This window comes from Vipera ursinii (genome assembly GCF_947247035.1).
Source record: "Vipera ursinii genome assembly, chromosome: 1".
Taxonomy (NCBI): Eukaryota; Metazoa; Chordata; class Lepidosauria; order Squamata; family Viperidae; genus Vipera; species Vipera ursinii.
Window position 1 is genome coordinate 183,034,959 of NC_139512.1, and position 19,652 is coordinate 183,054,610.

The 19,652-nt window shown below is 41.5% G+C and overlaps 1 protein-coding gene across 1 annotated transcript in view; it reads right to left on the bottom strand.

The window, feature by feature from the left end:
• BARD1 (BRCA1 associated RING domain 1) overlaps positions 1-19,652 on the bottom strand; it is a 96,220-nt gene that overhangs the window by 58,482 nt on the left and 18,086 nt on the right. Inside the window, exons 4-6 of the mRNA XM_083354584.1 lie at positions 11,795-12,741; positions 6,337-6,417; positions 5,244-5,416 (exon numbers count right to left, since the gene is read on the bottom strand). Coding sequence (XP_083210710.1) covers positions 5,244-5,416; positions 6,337-6,417; positions 11,795-12,741 — 1,201 coding nt within the window. The remainder of the gene's footprint in view (positions 1-5,243; positions 5,417-6,336; positions 6,418-11,794; positions 12,742-19,652) is intronic.

The window sequence follows — 19,652 nt, forward strand, 5'->3', positions numbered from 1 at the left end:
GGGATTGGAATGCTAAAGTAGGAAGCCAAAAGATAACTGGAATAACAGGCAAGTTTGGCCTTGGAGTACAAAATGAAGCAGGGCACAGGCTGATAGAATTTTGTCAAGAGAATACGATGGTCATAGCAAACACTCTTTTCCAACAACCCAAGAGACGGCTCTACACATGGACATCACCAGGCGGTCAACACAGAAATCAGATTGACTATGTGCTCTGCAGCCAAAGATGGAGAAGCTCTATACAGTCGGTAAAAACAAGACCAGGAGCTGATTGTGGCTCAGACCATGAGCTTCTCCTTGAAAAGTTTAGGCTTAAACTGAAGAAAGTAGGGAAAAGCACTAGGCCACTCAGGTATGAATTAAATCATATCCCTGTTGAATATACAGTAGAGGTGACAAATAGATTTAAGGAATTAGATCTGATAGACAGAGTGCCTGAAGAACTATGGACAGAGGTTCGCGACATTGTACAACAGGTAGCAACCAAAACCATCCCAAAGAAAAAGAAATGCAAGAAAGCAAAATGGCTGTCTGAGGAAGCTTTGCAAATAGCTGAGGAAAAGAGGAAAGCGAAAGGCAAGGGAGAAAAACATAGATATGCCCAATTGAATGCAGAATTCCAGAGAATAGCTAGAAGAGATAAGAATGCCTTCTTAAATGAACAGTGCAAAGAAATAGAAGAAAACAATAGAATAGGGAGGACCAGAGATCTTTTCAAAAAAAATTGGAGAGATGAAGGGAACATTCCATGCAAAAATGGGCATGATAAAGGACCAAAATGGCAGGGACCTAACAGAGGCAGAAGAGATTAAGAAGAGGTGGCAAAATTACACAGAAGAACTATACAAGAATGAGCTTAACGTCCCTGATAATCACAATGAGGTGGTCACTGACCTCGAACCAGACATCCTAGAATGTGAAGTGAAGTGGGCCTTAGAAAAGCTGAGCAACAACAAAGCTAGTGGAGGTGACAGTATTCCAGCTGAGCTATTCAAAATCTTAAAAGACGATGCAGTAAAAGTGCTACACTCAATTTGCCAGCAAATTTGGAAAACTCAATAGTGGCCACTGGATTGGAAAAGATCAGTTTACATTCCAATTCCAAAGAAAGGCAGTGCCAAAGAATGTTCAAACTATCGCACCATTGCACTCATTTCTCATGCTAGTAAAGTTATGCTTAAAATCCTACAAGCTAGACTCCAGCAGTATGTGGATCGAGAACTACCAGAAGTACAGGCAGGATTTCGAAGAGGCAGAGGAACTAGAGATCAAATTGCCAACATACGCTGGATCATGGAGAAAGCTAGAGAGTTCCAGAAAAACATCTACTTCTGCTTCATTGACTATGCTAAAGCCTTTGATTGTGTGGATCATAACAAACTGTGGCAAGTTCTTAAAGAGATGGGAGTACCAGACCATCTTATTTGTCTCTTGAGAAACCTATATGCGGGTCAAGAAGCAACAGTGAGAACTGGACACGGAACCACTGATTGGTTCAAAATTGGGAAAGGAGTCCGGCAAGGCTGTATACTGTCGCCCTGCCTATTTAACTTATATGCAGAGCACATCATGAGAAAGGCAGGGCTAGATGAATCAAAAGTTGGAATTAAGATTGCTGGAAGAAATATCAACAACCTAAGATACGCAGATGATACCACTCTAATGGCAGAAAGTGAAGAAGAAGTAAAGAGCCTCTTGTTGCGGGTGAAGAAGGAGAGTGCAAAACTTGGGTTGAAACTTAACATTAAGAAAACCAAGATCATGGCATCTGGCCCTCTCAATTCCTGGCAAATAGATGGGGAAGAAATGGAGGTAGTGACAGATTTTGTTTTCCTGGTCTCCAAGATCACTGCAGATGGGGACTGTAGCCAAGAAATTAAAAGACGCTTGCTCCTGGGAAGGAAAGCCATGGCAAATCTAGACAGCACAGTAAAAAGCAGAGACATCACCCTGTCAACAAAAGTGCGTATAGTCAAGGCTATGGTCTTCCCAGTTGCAATGTATGGCAGTGAAAGTTGGACCATAAGAAAGGCTGAGCGCCAAAGAATTGAGGCCTTTGAACTATGGTGCTGGAGAAGACTCCTGCGAGTCCCTTGGACTGCAAGGCGATCAAACCGGTCAGTCCTAGAGGAGATCAATCCTGACTGCTCTTTAGAAGGCCAGATCCTGAAGCTAAAACTCAAATACTTTGGCCACCTAATGAGAAGGAAGGACTCACTGGAGAAGAGCCTAATGCTGGGAAAGATCGAGGGCAATAGAAGAAGGGGACGACAGAGAATGAGGTGGCTGGATGGAGTCACTGAAGCAGTAGGCGTGAGCTTAAATGGACTCCAGAAGATGGTAGAAGACAGGAAGGCCTGGAGGAATGTTGTCCATAGGGTCGCGATGAGTCGGACACGACTTCGCAGCTAACAACAACAAACTACTACTTATAAGATTTTTCTTGACTTCTCTCTCCATAAATAATAAGAATGGAAATATATTAAATTCAAGTGTTTATTTAATGTCTAAGTGTGGGCCAGATGCTTGGGTTGCATCTCAGAAACTCAAGGTGTTAATTTATTTGCTGGTGTTGCTATCTGAAATTAAGACCACCTTCTTTTTGTAACAAAAATTTAAAAGCAAAAGTTTAAAATCAACTTTTGGGACTTTTATGGGTTATGGATTAAAGAACCGAAACACCTAACAATGTAACATCAATGAATGCAGGTTGCAGGCTTTAAATATGTTAAATTTGCTTTAATGGATTTAAAATTAAAACAAAGTCATCAAAATATCTTATTCTGAATTTACTGGACATCCTAAAGAATCGAAGAGGACTGACATTAGATTCTTTGATTTGTTTATTTATTTATATATGACATTTAGGAAAACCACATTTGTTGTTTTGTCATCTTTGTTGGTGATAGAAAAAATGTGAACAATCACATGACTTATATGATTTGCAAATCATCCACATCCTTTTAGAAGAACATTTTTACATGGACAAAAATATTTATGAAAATTTTATTTAGTGTTCGGAAGGGCAGGAATTCAGCCCTGCCAAGGGGCCAACTCTTAGTGCAAAGGCCATTTCTACTCTCTCTGGATCTCTGGATCTACAAACAGGTAACCTCAAAGATTTCATTCTTGTCGTCTGATATCAAGCTCCCAGGGGATAGAAGTGATGCCATTGTCTATGTGCTTGAATCAATTTTCCTTCATTTTCTTCACTTTTCTCCGGATATCCACGTATACGTAAATTTGATCTGCGCTGACTATCACATATCTCAATCAAATCCTTTTTCACCTGATGCATCATACTTGTCTGACTTTTTAACACCTTACCATGTTCTCCCATCTGGGTCTTCACTTCTGTAATATTTCATGTCATATCCTGACTTTGTTTCACCAGATCTGTTATTCTTACCTCCATTTTGTCCATTTTATCTTTTATTTGCTTCAAATCTTCCTCTATATTTGTCTTTCTTTTATATTTATCTTCATTTCTCTTATCTCTTGTAAGAGAATATCAAGTTTATCTGGTTGACTCAGTGACTTCTCAGGCGATTTTTTCCTCACATCGATTTCTAAGGCTTTTTCCACTCGAATCAGACATAAATCTGAAGGTAAGGCCTGCTTTGGGTCTTTGCCAAACACTTTCTGCACTTTGGCTGCGTTTTGACATCCAACCACCAAAAAGAGCTCTTAACCTTCTAAGAATTTTTACAGTCTATAGTCCATACACGTCACTTCCTCCCTTTGTCTTGTCGTTATCAACTTATCTCTGTGAAAGCGACATGATGGAAATAAAAAAATCCAAAGGCAGCAACTACCTTTATGACACACGCCATATCAAGGCTGTCTTAAAGGTGTTTAATATTTTCACTTTCTCCAGATCTCAACACTTCAACTGGAAGGAGGGAGTAATAGGCCTTCACACCGTACACTTATAATTCAGCTATTATCTTTTCAGTTGTACTCCTTTACACTCTCTCCAAATTCTTTCTCCTATCAGTCTTTAATCATAGGGCCTCTCCTCTCCCCATCAGCCTTCAAAAGCCTCTGAAATCTCTTATTCAAACATCCTTTCAAAGCTTCTTTGGGAGAATGTCTAAAACCGAATCAAATACAATCCAAACTTCAGGAGGAAAGCAAGGAAAGTAACTCACATTTCATAATCTCTTAAATTTTCTTAGTCCTTAATTGGGTGTTATATTTCTTAATTAATTCTCTGTGATGGTCCGAAGGAGGCAGAAATTCAGCGTCCATCGTCCATTCAAGCTAGCTCCACCTCCCCCACACCCCCGGCATTGTGTATGTGGATGTATGAGCTATGATTCTCCAAAAGCATGCAGACAGAAGGTATCTGAGCAAAGCAAAGGAAAGCAACATTATCTCATCTTTAGAAATGTTTTCAATAGCTTTCAGCTAGTTGGATTGAAACTTTTTGAAGTCAGATTCATTCTTTGCTAAAAAATAAAGAAGCTAGTTAATTATATTATGCATGCTAAGCTTGTAAGCCGCCCTGAGTCTTCGGAGAAGGGCGGGATATAAATGGAATTAAAATAAATAAATAAATAAAATGTAGGAAAATATGGAAAAGAGCCAATTTCAATGAAATATGTTATGAACAAGTGAAATTGCAAATTCCAAGAGCTAATATTTCATGTCACTTGATCAACTCTGAAGCAAGATAGGCAAGAAATTCAAGGGAGCAAACACACAAAAAGGCTATAAAATATAAATTAATTTATGCAGAAGATTAACTGTAAAAAATCAGCTAGATCAAGCGGAGCAATTAATAGGTCCACAAATTCATGTAATAGTTTCTGCTTGTAGTTTCACAGGTTTCGCTAGACAAAGAAAAGTTTTTGAAAATAGGAATTTGCAGATTCCAAGGGAGACACATTTTTATTATCTTCAAACTGGACCTCTTGAATCAGCCCAGTAATCACATTCTCTCATTTAATTAATTGTTAAAACTCATTTTTCCAATAAAATATATTTTGACTGAAAGGATAGATTCAATTAAGGCAAGCCTGTTTAAATCTTATAGGATTAGTCTGCAACTTTTCAGGTAGTAAAAACTATTGTGAAATTTAATACAGTACGAGTGCCCATTTCTTAAACCTAAATAACTTTTTTTTAAAAATGAAAATCCACATTTTTATGTGAGTGTTTTTTAGGGGGGGAATATTGAGTGCAAAAGAATCTTTATTCATTTGTTCAAAAACAGATGACAAGTTCATGTAGTTACTCACACCACATCTCGAGAAGCTCCATGCAAAAGCAGCAGCTTCACAATTTCTATATGCCCATTCTTGGCAGCATCGTGAAGTGGCATATCATTCTGATACCCAGTCACATTCAGCAGTGCCCCATGTCTTATCAGTAATTCAACGATCTGCTTATGTCCATGATTACAGGCTTCATGCTAAATGTTGAATTTGGAAAAAGAAAATATAGAAGAGAGAGAATAAGAATTGGCTCAACTAAAAACTGAATTTGATAAATCAGGAAAATGATGCCACTAAATTACAGATTTTTGTTTGTTACTATCACGACCAACTCCCAGATAGCTTGCAGGTATAATTAATCATTCTAGGAATCTTTGCTATGAGCAAAGGAAAAAAGCTTATATTTGAACTTCATCTGGCAGAAAAAAATGAACACATTTTAACAAAATAACTATCCGTAATGTATTTTACCACTTTCCAGATTCTGCTTAGACTTTTAAAATCCATTTCACTTGCTAATGAAAATGCAATAGAAATTCATCTGAAGAAAGAAACTAGCTTTATTCACACAGAACAATGTAGGAACAAATACCTGGAAAAGCAAGGGAAAGAGGATCTCAAAACTATTTGAGTTTATTAAAACAAATGAAGTTTTTCATTTTTCAGGGCAAACTGAGAGAAAAGGTTCATCTAAATCAGGGGTGTCAAACTTGATTTCATTGAGGGCCACATCAGCATTGTGGTTGCTCTCAGGGGGCCAGGTGGGTATGGAATGGGTAGGCGTGGCCAGAGTGCGTATGGCTTACTGGGTGGGCATGGCCAGCTCTACATCGTTCGCATCAAGGGTGCCTATGGGGGCCTGGGCAGGAGTGGGACAGATCTGAGGATCTCTCGTAGAAGGAGGGTCTCTGGGCCAGGGCCAAGGCAGTGGGGGCCGTTCCCTCACTGTTTCCAGGATGGCTTCGTGGGTTGCATGAAACCACTTCGCGGGCCGGATCTGGCCCCCGGGCCTTGTGTTTGACATGTCTGATCTAAATCATCCCCTATATCACTTAGTCTTAACAAGAGTGAAATAAAGAACAAAGGAAGAATGAAAGAAATGAATCGTTTAAATTACCAGTGGTGTCCAACCAGCATAGTCTTTAATGTTGGGATCAGCTCCTTTTTTCAACAAGCATTCAACAGCAGAAAGATTACCCTAGAAAAAGGAAACGAGCACATAAAGCATTAAAGTTGATTAAACTTTAATAATCAATTTAAGTTTATTGAAGATCTATAAACCCAAAATAAAAAGTAGGAAGATCAGTAATGGAAGAAGGAATCAAATATCCAACAGAATAAAGTAAAACATGAGAAAGTTTTTTAGAAATACAAATTTCTAAAAATCACTCTTTATATTAAATCATGATAAATATATATTTTAGTTAAAGTAATTGATATTCTGATTTTTGAGTTCTTTGGTTTATTTCCCTCATCTGGAGAACTTGTCAGAACCCACTCCAATCTACATCTTAGGAAAGAAAAACTCTTGCAGACAAGTTGGTCCAAGCAGGAACTTTCACTAAAACATAGATGACAGTGGATAGGATAGACAGGATCTGAAAACTGTCTCACAGATCGATACTTTTAAAGTGTCCCCGAGTAAAAACCCCTCCCCTCAGTCCATTTGGTCAGTCCCGGATCAGTCATGTTTCAGGTGTCAAACACCTCATGGGAAAAGAGAAACACCAGTACATTTGCAATATTATTACTTCTTCCCCTTCACATTCCATTCGGAGATACAAACCAGATTCTCCACCCCCATCCCCTTTCTTTGTCCTTTGTAGTTCAGAGGGTTTCTTCCCTGGTCTTTTGTAATGGCCTCCAGGCAGGCTGAATAAACAAACATTGCATCTAAGGGATAGAGATGGGCAATTAACAACCCTGTCTTCTCTTTCCCTCATGAGATTTGGATTTTGCAGAGAGAGGGAGTTAGAAATGAGATAAAAATGGATTCTGACAGAACTATGTAATTGTTACAACCCTTTCTTACTCCTCTTTTAAAATTAAATTTCCCTCTCCATTATGAAAAATTCTTGAAATATTCTATGAATTAAAAAAATGATGCAAGTCTAGGATAATTATGACAAAAATATGATTACCCAAATTAACTGTAATCATGCTAACATACCTTTGGAAGAACTAACAGATACAACTGGTGTTGATTTTTAGCCACAGGTCTGCCTCCACTTGGAATTCACAGTCCACCTTGTAACACGTGTCAGTTACCTATCCTCTCTCAATACAAGTCTAGCAGTCATTAATGCAGACATGCACTCTTGCTAAACATTCATTCATTCATTCATTATGCCTATTTCTGTCCTGACCCCCTCATTAAGATGAGAAACATTTATGAAATGGGTGAAATTGACATTTATTTAATTTTTATTTATTTATTTATTTCAATTTATATACCGCCCTTTTCCCGAAGGACTCAGGGCGGTTTACAGGGCAAAATTAAAACAATACAATATAAAAATTAAAATAAAATTAAATCAATAGCCCCACAATTTAAAATTAGAATTTAAAAACCTTAAAACCCCTCAGTCCAAGCCAGCTAACTCAAAAAGCCAGGTTTTTAGGTCCCGGCGAAACGAATGAAGGTCGGGGGCGATCCGGAGTTCCACCAGCAATTGATTCCATAGGGCAGGCGCACCCACAGAGAACACCCTCCCCTGGGGATCGCCTGCCAGCATTCCCTGACCAGCGGGACCCTGAGGAGGCCCTCCCTGTGGGAGCGCACAGGACGATGGGAAGTTGATGTTGGCAGCAGGTGCTCCCTGAGATAATCCGGATATACACTTCACAAAGTAAAATATCTGGGTATTATTAAGTTTAATGTGAATGACGATTATATGTTATTTCAAAATAGCTGTGTGAAAGTATGGAATAAAATGAAGGACAGGTTAAGCTACGTTTATCATTGTTGGGAAGAATCCCTATGGTAAAAATGAATGTACAGGTAATCCTCGACTTACAACCACAATTAAGCCCAACATTTTTTTTGCTACGTGAGACATTTGTTAAATGAATTTTGCCCAATTTTACAACTTTTCTTGCTATAAATAAGTGAATCCCTGCATTTGTTAAATTATTAACATTTTTTAAAGTGAATCTGACTTTCCCATTGACTTTGTTTGACAGAAGATTGCAAAGGTGATCACATGACCCCAGGACACTGCAGCTGTCATAAATATGAGTCAGTTACCAAGTGTCTGAATTTTGATCATGTGACTATGGGGATGCTGCAACAGTTGTAAGTGTGAAAAATGGTCATAAGTCACTTTTTTCAGTGCTGTTGTAATATTGAACCGTCACTAAATGAACTGTTGTAAGTTACCCAGCCTTCTTTGTGTACATTATCAAGAAGCATGAAACTAAAAAGTAATGTGCTTTTAAGATATTTACTATGAGCGTCAAAGTTATAAAATAGGAAAGACCATCCTGTAATTCCCATTTAGATTGATCTGAAATACACCAACATATTTAATTTTAAATGCTTTTAACAGTCTTTCTTAAACAATCCAAAAGCAGAACTCATTTAATTTTCATTAAGTTTGGTAAATTAAGCCCTACATAGTAATAAAAATATAGATTTATCTGATAGTTAATGAAGTCCCAGAAAAATTAAATGTAATTTCCATTTACTCTCCCATGAGACTGTTTCTATTACACTGACAAGTTTAATTGGATAAAAAATTCAGAAAATAGTTGCAGCTATTTAATAGTACAATCCAAATGGAACAATCCATGGCTGGGTGGGGAATAGGACAAAACAGAAAACCTTTCTTTCTAGCTAATTCCTGACCTTTCAAGACAGTTTCTTTCTCTAAAGGTTTTTTTCTTTCTTTTTATTAAGTCTGTGTCTACTTGCTTTCTTTAGACTTTAGTTTGTACACTCCCTATGTTTACTAGGGTGGGATATATAGGTTGATAGTAATCATCACCACTAACATCCCTCATAAAAGAGTTTATTGTCCTTTAAAAGTAGTCTTTGGCATTTTTTTTCTTTTCCATTTTCACAAGCAAAAGGTTATTTTTTTAAAAAAATAAGAAATTAACTAGGAATCACACAGGTAAAAGCTGACCATAAATAAATTCTTACTTAACTTTATTGTGGTCATTAACCAGCAGAAGAGAATTGGTATTAAATATTCAAAATATCCAAAACTAAATTGACAATATTAGTACATAAAGACAAAAAATATTGGTTAAAAGATAATCTTAAATTAAAATAGGCTAAAAAGCTTGCGAAGACATATACAACAAAAAATAAAATAAAATTAGCAATCTGGATAATATAAAGTTGTAATAGCTATATAAAATGGTCTTCTGAAAGGGTCTTAAAATCTGGCTCTGCCAGCTGGCTTGGAGCCTTAATTGGGGTGCTCTGTGCTGGAGGTGGTTGACAGGGTAAGAAAGAAAATTCCATTCCCATTGTTGTCTTTTTAGCTTTTAGCCTATTTAATCCTTACTAATTTTAACTGTTTTATATTTATCTTTTTACATATTTAAGCAGCCCTGAGTTGCTACAACAATGAGATTGGTAACATATAAATTTAATAAATAAAATACAAATACTATACAAATATGCATAGCCATTTTCTTTTCCATTTTCAAAGGAAAATGTTATTTTTTAAAATTAGGGAATTAACAAGGAGTCTTCTTCTCTACTTCCTCTTTTACTGCTTTGGGTGTCGAGGGAGATGCAAAGTTCTGGTTCTTGCTCTTATGAGGGCCTCAACAACTGTTAATTGATGTTATTGTAATGTGTCGAAGCAAGGGGTCACACATGATAAAATCTGACAATAAATAAAATCAACTGTAATTTCATCAGTGGTATGCTAGCAGAAATTCTTGATCACTCTACCAGCAGGGAAAGGCTAACAAGGGAATCCAGAAAAGACTAAAGAGGGAAGAATGAATTCCTATTATAGTTAAACTTCCTTCAGTCAAGATAGTTAGATTAAGGGCAGCTGTAATTAATTTCCCACAAATATCCAGTGGGAACTAAAGAAACAGAAATCCTAATTTCCCTCTTACAAGTACCCCCATCTGAATGGCAGGATTCAGCAGCCTATCAATTTAGCTGACCTCATTTTGGCTGATTAAGATTAAGGGCTATGCAAATCTTTCACAACTGCTGAAGTAACCATGTCTATTTCCAGATGCTGCTCCCATCTAGTCTATATGAATGTGCATACACAGCCCCTTTAATTCACTTACTTAGGCTAGTATAAGTGTCTTGGAATTTTTGACTTGGTTTGGCAATATCCACATGTCTGAGAAAAGGATTTATAGGAGGTACAACCACAGCTTTATTTGGTGTCACCCTTATCCTTCTTTGGAAAGAACTAGGAGAAAGGAATTTCATCTCATTATGCAACTGATCCCAAGAAAACACCTTGCAATTTGAAGGAATTGGTTCCTTGAATTTCATTTCTAAAAATCAGTGTGCCTGGCTGAGGAATTCTGGGACTTGAAGTCCACAAGTCACAAAAGGGCCAAGATTGAAGACTCCTGGGCTAGCCACTCTGAGTCTCATCCATAAAAGTGAGGAATACCTCAGAAAGGCAGAAAACTTTTCAAACTAAATGCAGCAAGGAAAAAACAACTACAAGGAAAAATGAAGCCCTATAGCAGGGGCCGGCAACCTGAAAAAGCAAAAGAGCCACTGGGAACCGGTTCCATCACACATAAAAAAAGTGGGAGCCGTGCGCGTGCATCCACGCACGCGCATGCGCAAAAACAAAACAGAGCTACCGCCTGCAAATGGGTCGCGGCAGCTTTCTAAACCAGCAGCAGCAGGTCTCCAAACGGGTTATCGGGCGGAGGTGCGCGCGCAGCTCTCCAAACCTTTGGAGAGCTGCGCGCACCTCCGCCCGATAACCCGTTTGGAGACCTGCTGCCGCTGGTTTAGAAAGCTGCTGCGGCCCATTTGCAGAGCTACCGCCTAGAAGGTAAAGTTTGATAATCTTGAAAATGCTACATTTTTATCTTTTCAAACTGAGACAGCTGATATGCAATTTGGAATTCTCCTGGACTTGTAATTCCCATTGGAACAAGAAATAGAAGCCAAGGGAGAGCCAAAGGACATCATTTTCATTGGCAATATTTTGGTGTCATGTACTCCCTGAGAACAGACTAGTGCCTAATCTTTTGCCTTCAGGAATTGATAAAAAGTATTATTTTCTGTAGGGAATGACAAGTAAACATTTCAATTGGGGTTGCTTCTACACACAAATCCTTACAATGCACAGAAGCAAGTAATAAGCATCTTTCTTCTAATGACTGAAATAGCCTTACATGCATTCCCAATGTTGAAAAGCATTTCTTTTCATGACTATAATATCCACAGAACAGCAAAAGAAACTACGTACAATATACTATAACACAGTATCTCTGGAAAATTGAGGATGTAGACTCTGTTATATGAATTTAATGATTTAGAAATATCTCTTGCTGTTGTGTAATGGTAAAATAGAAAAATTGTTATTTTACTGAGAAAAAATATTCCAGAGAAGAGGTTAGCTTACCTCAATAGAAGCAGTATGGAGTAGAGACTCCCCTTTATGGTTTCTCTTGGCTGATACGTTTTGGGGAAATTTCTTGAGTAAAACCTGCCTTTCAGCACAATTTCTGGAGACTTTTGGAAGTTCTGGGTCACTGGCACAAGAAAAGTCTTCTAGGTTCTGTAGGGGTGATGTGATTCCAGGCAATTGTAGAGATGGGGAAGAAACTGCATAGTCCCTAAAAGGAAAGGCTGCCACAGAATTCCCGGAAAACTGCTTTGAGGCCTTTTTCAGCAATCGTGACTTCCGGTGGATAGCCCCCTCTTTTGTTTTGTGACACTTAGGCAAAGATATGTGAGAGCGAGCAGACTGCCTGTCACACTTTGACGGAGTTGTTTCCTTTGCCAAGGAAAGCCACTCTTCAGAAGTCAGATTTCCCCCAACATTAGGCACAAGAAAAAAATTGCAATTGTTACTCTTCTCTTTAGGTTTCACAGGTCTACCATTGCTTGTTGAGAGTTCACCTGCATTCTCTTCAAGCCCTTTCCTGTTGATCAGCCTCAGTTCTGAGGTATTTTTTGAGCCATAACTGGGGATTGGATCTTTGCTTTCACTTAGGCCTACTTTATAGCTTTCACTGGAGTTTCCCTGTTGGCCCCTGAAGGTGTCCCCCAGCTGGTTGAAGTCTGTTAAAGTCTTTTTTCTTAGTTCTTTCCTATATTCCTGCTCAGGTGTATTTTCCTCTCTGAAAGGCTTCTCATGAGGTGAAGAAACAAAGTCATAGATGGAGGTTAAGTTACAAGACCCACTGTCCTTGACTGATTTCTTCAGCTGCTCTGATTTCTTTGGGCTTGTCTTCAGGATGAATTTCATCCTCCTACTGTGAGGACTGAAACTCATTTTGATTTGTTTCTTTTTAGCTGCTGCTTCTCCAACTTTCTGTCCCAAACTAAACGCATTATCTTCAGGATCTGACAAGGAAACAGGAGAAAAAAAATCAGTTCTATGTATACTATAAGAATATTAACTCTTATTAGTGGGATTATTTGTATCTGCACTGTTTCAGTGAACTGTCAGGGCCCTACCAGAACATTGCCATTCAATAGCATGGGCTATTATGGACTGAGGATGTTTCTGCATCATTTCTATTTTCACTTTGATGTATCTGCATGGGAATTAGGGAGGGGGGAAAACTCTCAGGGGCATCTGTTTTAACTCCTGCTGGCTAGCAAGGACAAGGTACCAGGGAACGGATGGTTATCATCTTTTTGGCTCAAAGTTCTCACAATATCTTCATCCCAGCTGATTGGCTCCTGATGGACTGGGGGCATTGGGGTGGGGGTGGAGAGATAGAACTTTTAGCTTAAGGCTTTTGCATGGGAACTTCAGATTCCGCCTTACTTCTCTGCAATCGCTTTCTCTCAGTAAAAGATCCTTTTGAAATGATGTGTTTCAAGAGTTGTGCTTTCATGAATGAGTAGCTGAGGCAGGACATTACATTAGGTGGAATCTGCAAAGTGGTCAACCCGGAGAGGTGTTCGCCCTACCGTGGGGACCATGCAACAGATGTCTAACCAAGGCAGCAATCAGGAGAAATCGAGTGCTGGGGGGAAGATGATGCTGAAGCTCACCCCAGCACAACCTCTGCTGAAGGGACAGAGGGAGCTGCCAGCCTGGAGGACTCCTCAGAACCAAGGAGGTCCATTGGTGTGAGGAAGAAGACTGGGAGAGGAGGACAAAAGGAGTCATCCTCACCTGAGGCAGCCATCAGCCCAAATGGAGAGGAGTTAGAGGCACTGGATGACGATGATGGCCTCACTTGATTAAATGATGCCCTTCATGATGGAAGTGTTCCAAGACCTAAAGGCGCGAGTCTCTAACCAGAGCAATGAGGGACGACAACCAATGAGACCGGACTGTGAATGGGGGAGAACTCTCTCCCCGGAGCACTGTGACTGACACAGAACCTCAGATGCAGTGGCAGCCACCAGTGCTGGGACTCCAATGCCTTGGGACTCTGTAAGAGCAAACACTCCAAGAGCTGGAGATGAGGGGGGTCACCAACGTGAACATAAAGCACACCCCCTTGGAGTGAAATTCAACAGAGACCCTCAGCAACTCAGATTTTTCCTGGCCCATGTCCTCACTTACATGCAAGAGTATGGCTGCGAGATCCCCACCAAGGGGGGCAGAGTCAGCCTGGCACTGGAGGACACTGCCACCAGATAGATGGTGAGCCTCCACAATGCAAATGTCCTAGAGCTGGAAAACCTCAACCGCTTCATGACAGCCCTAAGACCATGCTTCAAAGTCCCCTTGGCCAACAGCAAAGCTCAAGATCACATTATGACAATGAGGCAAGGATGTTGCCCGGTAGCTGAGTACACTGAAGAATTTCGGGATCTGGCTTGTCAACTCAGCTGGCCAGAAGACATCCTTGTGAGCTGTTTCAAGGATGGCCTAAAGAACGACCTATACAATCCCTGTATTGTGAGTGCCCCCCCCCCACATGCCTCCAAGACTGGTGTGTGCTAATTGAGGAGGCCAAAATTGACCAAGCTCGTAATAAGTAAAGCTCCAGCAAAGTTTGGAAAAGGTCACCCCCCCCCCAGAGAGGAAGAGGGAAACAAGCAGACCTCAACCCCAGCCGGTACGTTCCACTGTTTACTTCAAGTATGGGAAAGAAGGCCACTGAGTGGCTGAATGCAGGGCAAAGACCCCAGCCAAGAAGGGAGAGCATGCACCAGGCGGGTAAACCACCAAATCCCAGTCTCGCATTAGGAAGACAGCCCTGAAAAACACCAAGGTCATGGAGTTTGACCCCTCACCCAAATGGAGGGAGGGAACTCCGACCCCACCAGAGTAAGAGCAAGGGTTCTCGGACACAGACTACAATGTAAGTGGGCCAATCACACCAGTGACCATGCCTATAGAATTACACCACATTGATACTGAGCAGGATGCTTCTTTAAAAGCCCTGCTAGACTCGGGATATACCAGATGCCTGGTTAGCCCAGCCTTAGCGGAGAAGTTAGGAATCTGCTTGAGAAGGCTAAAAAACCCCATCACCTTCTGCCAATTAGATGGATCAGTTGCAGGAGCATCCTGGCCACTTTTGCCACTGTGCTCCCGGGAATGAAAATGGGAGCCCACTCAGAGACTGGGAATGGAGAGGCTAGTCATCCTGGGGTTAGCATAGCTGAAGAAATGGAACCCATGGGTGGATTAGAGGAGAGAACTCCTAAAATTCTCAGGAAGGAGTAGACACCCACAGTGCACCAAGCACTGCACCAGTCACCTGAGGAGCCCCCATCAAGAAGCAGTGGTAGCTGCGAGGGGAGAACAAACACCAGACATACTAAAAGAATTTCAAGACCTGAGAGATGTATTTAGTGAGTGTGGATCAGATAAACTTCCTCATCAACCCACCAACTATGTTATCAAGATCATCCCAGAGGCCAAGTTGCTGAAACCCAAACTTTACTTGATTACCCCTAGGGACCTAGATGAGCTGTGTACTTCCATCAATAAAAATTTAGCCCAGGGTTCATCCAACTGGCTCCTGTCCTATTCCGAGAAAAGAAGGATGGCTTTCTTCATCTGTGTAGATTATACAGGTTTGAATGCAGTGTGCGTGGAGAATGTGTAGGCCCTTACCCTTATGAAGAACATACTAGCCCACCTAGCCAAGAGGAATTTTTTTTCTTCAAAATTAGACTTGTGGGAGGCTTATTACCGTGTCAGAATCAAGATAGTGGATGAATGGAAAACCGCTTTCAACTACCGTATATACTTGAGTATAAGCCGACTCGAGTATAAGCCGAGACCCCCAATTTCACCCCCAAAAACTGGAAAAAGTTGTTGACTCGAGTATAAGCCGATCTGCCGTTCTGCACGCCTCTGCCGTCGGCGGAGGCTGGATCTGCGCTCTGCAAGCCTCCGCCGCCGGCGGAGGCTGGATCCGCGCTCTGCAAGCCTCTGCCGCCAGCAGAGGCTCGATCTGCCATTTTGCAAGCCTGAATACACAGGAATACCCTGTGTGGCCACGGCTCTCGGGGAAGCCCTGGCTGTCCGCTTCCTCGCTCCACGCTGCCATTCGGGGCCCGCGCGTTCCCCGGGTAAATCGCGGCGCCCAGCAGGCGAGGAAACAGGCCCGTTCCAGTCGCCCCCCCTTCCCTCAGGAGACGCGAAGCAAGTGAGCGCCCGGAGCTTACCGAGGACTTGCACGCGGTCGAGGCTTCGGTGCTTCCAGGATCGCGCGCACCTCTCCCAAGCCGCCGCCGTCCGGAGACCTGCCGAAGTTTGGGGAGGTTTGGGGAGGTGCGCGCGCACCTCCCCAAACCTCCCCAAACGTCGGCAGGTCTCCGGAACTCTGCGCCCTGCCTGCAGCGGAAAGAAGCAGGCAGGCAGGGCGCGGAGGTCTGCTTCTTTCCGCAGCGGAAAGAAGCAGGCAGGCAGGGCGCGGAGGTCTGCTTCTTTCCGCAGCGGAAAGAAGCAGGCAGGCAGGGCGCGGAGGTCTGCTTCTTTCCGCTGCGGAAAGAAGCAGGCAGGCAGGGCGCGGAGGTCTGCTTCTTTCCGCTGCGGAAAGAAGCAGGCAGGCAGGGCGCGGAGGTCTGCTTCTTTCCGCAGCGGAAAGAAGCAGGCAGGCAGGGCGCGGAGGTCTGCTTCTTTCCGCTGCGGAAAGAAGCAGGCAGGCAGGGCGCGGAGGTCTGCTTCTTTCCGCTGCGGAAAGAAGCAGGCAGGCAGGGCGCGGAGGTCTGCTTCTTTCCGCAGCGGAAAGAAGCAGGCAAGCAGGGCGCGGAGGTCTGCTTCTTTCCCGCGCCCTGCCTGCCTGCTTCTTTCGGCTTATACTCAAGTATATACGGTACCCGCTAAGCTGCCTCCAGTTTAAAGTGCTCCCCTTTGGACTGGAAAGAGCATCCTCAGTGTACCTTGATGACATCCTTATTTAAACAGAAATGAAAGCGGAGCATATAAAGCTGGCCACAGCCATATGAAAAAACTCTGTACAGCCTAATTGTATGGAGTTTCACAAAGAAAAGATAGATTACCTAGGCTATCATATCTCTCATGAGGGTTGAGATGGATCCCAAGAAGATGCGGGCAGTGCTGGAGTGGGCACCTACCCGAACCAGGAAACAATTGCAAAGATTTTTGAGGTTTGCCAACTTTAACTGACAGTTCATCCCCTTGTTCACTCAGATAGGCTTTCCCACCATCAAACTGCTAAAAACAAAAGGGGAGGACAAACCAAAATGCAGCCAACCCTTGAAACGGACTATGGAATGCCAGGCACCATTCAAAAAGCTTTTCTCTGCCGAGCCAATGCTAAAAGACCCAGACCCTGAGAAACTTTTGTCATCCGGGCCGACATGGCGATATTGTGGTGGGGGCTGTGCTATTGCAAGAAAATGAGGGAGGGGGAATTACAACCATGCACGTACACATCAAATTTGCAGATGACACTAAGTTGGCAGGAATAGCCAACACTCGAGAACATAGGCTTAAGATACAGAAGGATCTTGACAGACTTGAACATTGGGCGCTATCTAATAAAATGAAATTCAATGGTGAAAAAAGTAAGGTTCTACATTTAAGCAAGAAAAACCAAATGCACAGGTATAGTATAGGTGGCACCTTATTCAACAGTAGCAACTGTGAGAGAGATCTCAGAGTCCTAGTGGACAATCACTTAAATATGAGCCAGCAGTGTGCTGCAGCTACCAAAAAAGCCAACACATTGCTAGGCTGCATTAACAGAGGAACAGAATCAAGATCACATGAAGTGTTAATACCACTTTACAATGCCTTGGTAAGGCCACACTTGGAATACTGCATCCAGTTTTGGTCACCACGATGTAAACTCTACACCTTCTCAAAAGACAGTTCCGGTGGCCCTCACTTAAAAAGGACACTGAAAGTTATATTTCCAGCTGCCCTATATGTGCAACCGCAAAGCGGAGGCAGGCAAAAACATCAGGTTTACTCCAAACAATAGCTGAGCCATCACCACCCTGGAGAGATTTTATTGTGGAACTCCCCAAAGGTTCAGGAAACACTGTGATCTGAGTCGTGACTGACTTATTCTGCAAGTAGGTCCATTTCATTCCCTTGCCAAAAAATTCCAACTGCCAAAGAATGTTCCTGCACCACATTTATTGCTAACATGGAGCACCACAATACATTATCTCGTATAGAGGGGTCCAGTTCACATCAAAGTTCTGGAAAGCTTTTCAGGACCTCCTAGGAACTGACCAAGGACTCAGTTCTAGTCATCATCCACAGACAAATGGCAGGACAGAATGAACAAACTCAGTATTGGAACAATATTTGGTGGTCTTTTTATGCAACACCCAGTCTCTAGACTCGGGAGCAGCTGATGACCTTGGTTCCCACAAGACAAAAGATTATTTTGACTAACAAAGCACTTGGGCAACCCCCCTCCCTCTGTTCTATGTGGAAACCTAGAATGAGAAGGAAAATGGCTGCAGCCATGCTCATTTGTAGAGTTGACAGTTTAGGTATAATATCTGACCAAAACGTCTGCAAAGAATCTACATAGTTCCACATATATAGAGAGCTAGTTTCCATGCAAAGTTATATCACAATTCAATACTATAAAGATGAGTATTATGGTTACTCATAGTACAATACATCCTGTTCTTCCTCCTCTTACTGAGATTACTTTCAGATTTGCAGATAACATGTTGTCATTATGTTAAACTAAGGTTTGCCTCAAAATAAAGGTCAAAGGAGGGTAGAGTTGTTGTTCAGTGGAAGAAACATTCTTTAAAAAACAGAAAATAAGTTCAGTCAGAGTCTATCCAAGCAGGCCTAAGGAAAATATCTTGATACACCTGTACAGCCATGGCCATCTTGTTAGTTGTTGTTAACTGCGAAGTCGTATCCGACGCATCGCAACCCTATGGACAACGTTCCTCCAGACCATTGGCTAAAATGGGTTTGCTTAACAACTCTTACAAAAAAGGTATAAAAGATGAGCATGGTCATGTAGTGATCTTCTTAACCAGCATGACTTATGATCATAATTTTAGGGTCCATTACAGTGATAATTCAAGGGTTACCTATATATTTAAAAAACGTCTACACAATGTTATTCAAGTACCATATTCATCTTTGACTAAAGAAGCTAGGCCACAATTTTTTCTCCTTGCTAAGGGGAAAAAGATTGTTGTTTTTTAGAAGGACAAACGTTGTGCTAATGGATTCATATTTATTTCCTGAAGTAACAAATTACAATATAGTTATTAAGCTGCTGCACAACGGCAATGGAAAGAATCTTTCAAGACTGAGGTCAAAAACTTTCTATTAATTATACACATTTAGTTCAATAAAGCACTACATCCAGAAAATATGGTTTGATCTGTCTCAAGAGAATCTATTGGAGTTAGCTGTTCAGAGGCAGCCAAGAATATTGGATTAAGCTTTTTTTGGAATATATGCTTACAACCAAAGTTCAAGGTCCAGGACAATAAGGGTAATTAATAGAAAATGAGTGGCTCTACTTTTTTTCAAACATGATTTCATCAAGTTTTTGCTACTGCCCCACATTTTGTTCTTTCAAGCATCTTATCATGCAACACTGTGTTCTTTGTCCTTTCCAGATATATTCTTCACTTTACAGCTCCTGTAAAGTGGCATGAGCTGGATGATTAAAAACAGTCAGAGAAAACAATACAGCTAATCGTAATGGAGTCTCCCCATTGTGGGCGAATGTCGAGGGGTGTATGTTTAAGTGAACTGCCTTATTTATTATGTCATCTTTGCTCTCTCCAATGTATTCATTAAATGAATGTTAAGTGGAATATGGGGTGCCTCAGGAGTGGGGGAAACCCTAATGCAGATACAAGCCCACTGTCCC